General features: G+C 30.3%; 1 protein-coding gene across 2 annotated transcripts; it reads right to left on the minus strand.

The window, feature by feature from the left end:
• Nucleotides 1–334: 334 nt before the first annotated feature.
• On the minus strand, nt 335–3,569 carry LOC123720510 (myrosinase 1-like). Of its 2 annotated transcripts, none has more exons than XM_045677148.1 (6): nt 3,442–3,569; nt 2,667–3,239; nt 2,265–2,378; nt 1,885–2,036; nt 1,103–1,344; nt 335–535 (listed from the first exon to the last, which is right to left on the minus strand). In XM_045677148.1, exons 1-6 carry the CDS (start codon nt 3,524–3,526, stop codon nt 388–390), a joined length of 1,314 nt encoding a protein of 437 aa, XP_045533104.1. In that variant the 5' UTR covers nt 3,527–3,569; the 3' UTR covers nt 335–387. The 2 variants fall into 2 exon arrangements, with proteins under 2 accessions (XP_045533104.1, XP_045533103.1); XM_045677147.1 differs by having other exon boundaries at nt 2,265–2,507.
• Nucleotides 3,570–5,279: the final 1,710 nt, after the last annotated feature.

Genomic DNA, 5,279 nt, shown 5'->3' on the forward strand with positions numbered 1-5,279 from the left:
CATTTCACATTCACAGGCGACAAACTGTCAAACCGAAAAAAATACGATTGAGATTAGTATTCCATTGTCCATAGTGAATTTAATTATAGGTCGTGATCTAATCGTAGAACCAATAACTTCATGGCCAACATGTTATATATATTGTGGCCAACAATTAAAATATTGTTAATTTTAGCTGTTCATTTTCATATTCGTTTCTATATCTATAATACAGATCTATCTATTTTCTATAATACGATCTGTATGTAAATTATGAAAGTGTTATCGTGTACCGTTTTTAGTATACAGTTAACTAATAACGAATTCAATAAGTATCTTATGTCGTTTATTTTTATTTAAGGGAAATTTATTAAACATACAAAAATCACGTAATATAGCAAAACAAAACTAAAAAATGATTTCTTTGTATTCTGGAATATAATCATAATGCAGCGATCTCGTTGTAATCAAGTGCTTGAACCATAATGCCGACAATCTTGCTATTCTTTGTTTATTTTCGTCTTCATAATCAACTTCAAACAATCCAAATTTAAGTCTGAAAAACGATAAGTATGAATAAAAGTTCAATTGCTGCAAATCCTTAATAAATAATAAATAGAAAGAAATATAGAACACATTCATATAAACGTTGAACCAACTAAAATGTATATATTTTAGAAATGTTATTCGTTCACAAAACCTTACATATTTTGTAAAAGATAGACGAAGTAGACATGGGGATACATTGGCTGTGCCAAAAATTAATCAAGAACTGTATAGGAAACACACCTTTTGTATGGCAATCAAGGTTTTCAATTATTTACCAAAAACATTCAAAGATCTTCCGATTAGTTTTTAAAAATTCTTTACTACTTTTGGGAAAAAATATATACTCAGTAAATGTTTATTTGCGTGAAACATATTAATTTGATAACGTATAATATGTAATAAAATAAGTATGATACAAATAATTTAAGAATTGACTAATAGATATTATTCATAATGTAAAATTCCTATTGAGAAAAATTTGCACGCGATTGTGTGTGGCAGAATATGCAAACTTTCGATTGCACCACCATATTATTTTTGTATTATATTCTTGAAATAAATAAAATATACATACTTGAGTCCGCAATTCCATTCAAAATTGTCCATTAAACTCCAAGCTGTGTATCTAGTTATATTACACCCATCAATATCAATTGCATCTAATATGGCATTTAAATATTTCCGGTAATATGTAATTCTGTTTAAATCCTTAAGACCCCCGTACGTGTTAAAACCATTTTCAAATATCATTACTACGGGGTTATCGTATTTATTTTTTACCCAATTCAATGCTTTTCTAATGCCTTCAGGTATAATCTGTAATTAATTTAATAATACGCAATAAAAATAATACTTTTGAAATAGTTAGGATATTTGTTTATATGTAATAGGTACAGATGGGTTAATATAATAATAAGTTGACTCTTTTGTAATAGATAATTTATATTTTGACACTATTGATTATTCGTTGCTTGCCATCAATATTCATTAATCATAGTATTATTAAAACAGTATTTATACATGATAACTGATCAGTGACTATACTATTATATTTATTGACTCAGTATTTTTTTAGTAGCTAGTCCAGCCATACGTTTTGTTACAAATAAAATGCATTTTTTAAATAAAATAATGTAATATTATTCATATGTATTAAAATATGTGAAATGGCGCAGAATTGAAAGAAGTTTTTAAAATAATAAACGTGTTCCAAATTCAAAATAATTACAAAGTTGAAAAAAAGAAAAGTTTTTATGTAACAGTATTTATGGCCAGAATGGTTAGAGTTAATAGGTTAGGTTTTTTTTCATACTTTCAGATAATTTATCAATTAATCTACACAATTATTAACATTACCTTGCTCTGAATTGTAGCTCCCATTTCATATTCCAAATCTACCTGTGTAGCACCAATATCATCAACCTGAGATGGCACAACTTCAGGAGTATACCATTTTCTGGTTAAAAAGTATGTTGTATAATGATTGAAACCATAAAAGTCACTGGTTCCTAAAATAAATCAAAAGTTGGGATTAAATTATCTATTTTTGTTTTATATTATCTGTCATTCGATAAGATTCCTTTCATCAAACGTAAAAAATATAATTAGCTTCGAATTAAAAATAATATAACAAGTTGTTAATAACTTTTTTTGAAAATTGATTATATTTTACTATAGATGTGGTGATGAATATTTTCTTAAAGTTGCGCCTAAAACTTTGTACGGAAACCTCAAACCTCGAACGTAATGTATCTCTTCTTGCGTAAATTCTGGCAGTCTGCTTCTTGGATAACCCTGCTCTGCGCTTTTAAGTGCGACTCTTCGTTTAACGTCTTCGGGAAATCCACCCTCTGTGGAGAATATTGGATGGGCGTACAACCCGACCTCGAACTCCAAACAATCTAGACCTGCTTCTATGTCTTGGGGGGAAGCAGTAGCCCCTTGGCGGTATTCCGTTGCGATCGCTATACCGCATTTACCTTCAATACGATAACAAATAAGGCAATCCAAAACTCCTTAATGGAAACAATTTTATGAGAAGTTTTAGACATAGCATGGCTATCCTATTATAAAAATATCGAAATATTTTTATGAAATAACAGCACATTTAAAATTCACACAATAAATTAATTACTTACCTTGCTGATTTTTTCGAAACTCCTTATCATACACATGCCAAGCTCTAGCGTGGGCTAGAACAATGTTCTTCGCAACTATATATTCACCGATCCCATGAGCATTGACCCTTGGTGCAAACCTATTATCGCCATAACCGTACAGTCCGATTTGCTTCGGTTCATTTATCGTAATCCATAACTTCACTCTATCACCAAAAAGTTTGTAAACAGCTCTGGAATAGTCCTCAAACCATTCAACAATTAATGGATTTGCCCAGCCTCCCAAATCTTGGAGGTTTTGCGGCAAATCCCAGTGGTAAAGTGTTACAACAGGTTCAATTTTGTTCTCTATAAGTTCATTTATAAGATTATTATAGTATTCGACACCAACCTGGCTTGTGGTATTGACAAAGCCATTTGGAAATAGTCGTGGCCAACTGACGGAAAATCTGCAGAAATCGACCCCAAGGAATTTTAACATTTGAATATCTCGTTTGTAGTAGTCATATGATTTACAGGCGTCATCGCCAGTGGTACCATCTTCTATGGCACCGGGCTGGTGACTGGTAACATCCCAAATACTTTTAGTTTTATCTGTAACATATATAATGACTAGATGTTAGCTTCTTAGATATGCCCGTAATGATCATACGATAGCTTTATTACTATACCAAATCTAAACACTCATAGAATCGAATTAAATTGATCACTTGCTCTTTTATAAAGAAAATACCAGAAACGCTGAAATGTTATAGGAAGGAATACAATAAAAACTTAAAAACGTGTCGTAGAATACCTGCAACATTCCATGCGCCTTCTATTTGGTACGCCGCAGTTGCAACACCAATTTTCAAATATTCTGGCAGTTTTCTGGAAGCCATTATAAAAAAAACAATGTTTGTAATATCTATAAATGCTTTTTGCTGAAAGACGGAAAATTATTGTAATTATTATCTGTTTTAATTTCTATTTATATAGTTTTTTGCTACAATAAAGTAATATTGTCCTACACAAACTATGTGAAAAACAATTACTAATGAATATATAGAGTCACGATCGTTATCATTTTACGACTTGTACTATCTTATATGCAAATTTTAGCATAAAATGTTTTGTAATTTATATATTTAAGGAACCAGTTTTTGTTTCAGCGTCTTTTAACCGCTAAAAAGTATTTTCTATCCCTTGTATGTAGTACTACAAAATCCTGCACAAGAGACTTATTTCATTGTAGGGAGTAAGGATCTGTTTAACTGTTATACGTATATCAGTAGCATCAAGTCGCGTGGGTAGTAATAACTGTACTAGTACTTAATTTCTGCCTTTGGTTTTACGATAAACACATTAGTGGGTCGTGCGTAATTTTGGTCCAGAAGTTTGAGAGCTCTAAGGTTCATTTAACCGACTAAATTTTAAAGTCATCAGCTTATTATTGGAATGTGAACATTTGAAACGAATATAAAATGAATTAGTTTCTTTAATTATTTTTAATTCATTTTATTATTACTAAAACCTAAACATAACAATCAAATATGCAGTATTTACAATTTTCGTAACCTACACAGTACCTACTTACAAAAATATTTAAAAATTAAGATAATAACAAATTTAAACATTTGGTCCTTGTGGCAGTGGCACCTTTAACGCTGGTAGCAAAATGAATAATGAATTTCATAGTTTATATTGTATGTACATATTATTTTTGTATTTTATATAAAAATAAAATAAGCCTTTGTTGCAGTACTTACACTAGGATATTTTTAAAACTTTTTGGCTATTATAACCACTAATCAGCTTGTCTCTCGACCTCTTCCAAATGGATATGTTCTTCGTTATTTCGTTGGTACTTTTCTTCCCCGGCAACTCTTTTTACGTCGTCCTCCCAACGCCTCAACTTGCCTTCCCTTGCTTCCTTTTTGTAATCGTAAGTAACTTTTTGTGTAATAAATTGGATAACTCGTTACCTATTTTGTTAAACTCTTAATAATATTGAATGTGTTAAACAGGATTTCCATCTATCGTTGTATATTGTAATTGTGGTGTAAAACCGCGAAATTTTAGAAGTTGTGACATCTGTCCTTACTTCTGATAATTAAATATTAATTGGAATAAATCTAGCTTTTTCACTAAAACTCCGGAAATTTTAAGTGGAAATAATGAATATACACATTTTAGCCTAATAGGTGGGAGATGATTTATAAGAATTTGTATAATAATGAAAGGCCTCTTTTCAAAATGCCTCCAGTTAATACGAATATAGGTAAAGTACATTCATGATTCGAAGTGTACAGACCTATAACCAATATTCAACCCTGTTTGACATCGATCTTTTCTGTTTATCTATTGACTTCTGTGAGATGCGCAGTCACATCCGGCTATTTCCGTTAGAATAGTTATAAATTTAAATCGTCTGCTTTTTCATACTTAATTTCAATCTTTTAATTGTTTCGTCGTTTTGATTAATTCATTGATAATTCATTGTTAATTTTAATTATATTCTTCCAATCTGCCTAAGGTATTTATGGAATATCTATCGGTGGAAAATTTGTAATTAGTACTGATTTTCTTATTAAAATGTAATAAATAAATAAAACATATGACTGTCTATTATTGTTTAGGTCCCAGTTTGACCTT

The sequence above is a fragment of the Pieris brassicae genome, chromosome 2 (genome assembly GCF_905147105.1).
Source record: "Pieris brassicae chromosome 2, ilPieBrab1.1, whole genome shotgun sequence".
Lineage (NCBI taxonomy): Eukaryota > Metazoa > Arthropoda > Insecta > Lepidoptera > Pieridae > Pieris > Pieris brassicae.

What these genes read in the sequence shown, in the direction of transcription:
- LOC123720510 (XM_045677147.1), bottom strand. Translation starts at nt 3,526, where the DNA reads ATGGCTTCCAGAAAACTGCCAGAATATTTGAAAATTGGTGTTGCAACT. An exon ending in AGGCGCATGGAATGTTGCAG is followed by an intron (nt 3,240 to 3,441) that starts GTATTCTACGAC and finishes TATATGTTACAG; the next exon opens with ATAAAACTAAAAGTATTTGG. An exon ending in GAATGGAATTGCGGACTCAA is followed by an intron (nt 536 to 1,102) that starts GTATGTATATTT and finishes ATCGTTTTTCAG; the next exon opens with ACTTAAATTTGGATTGTTTG.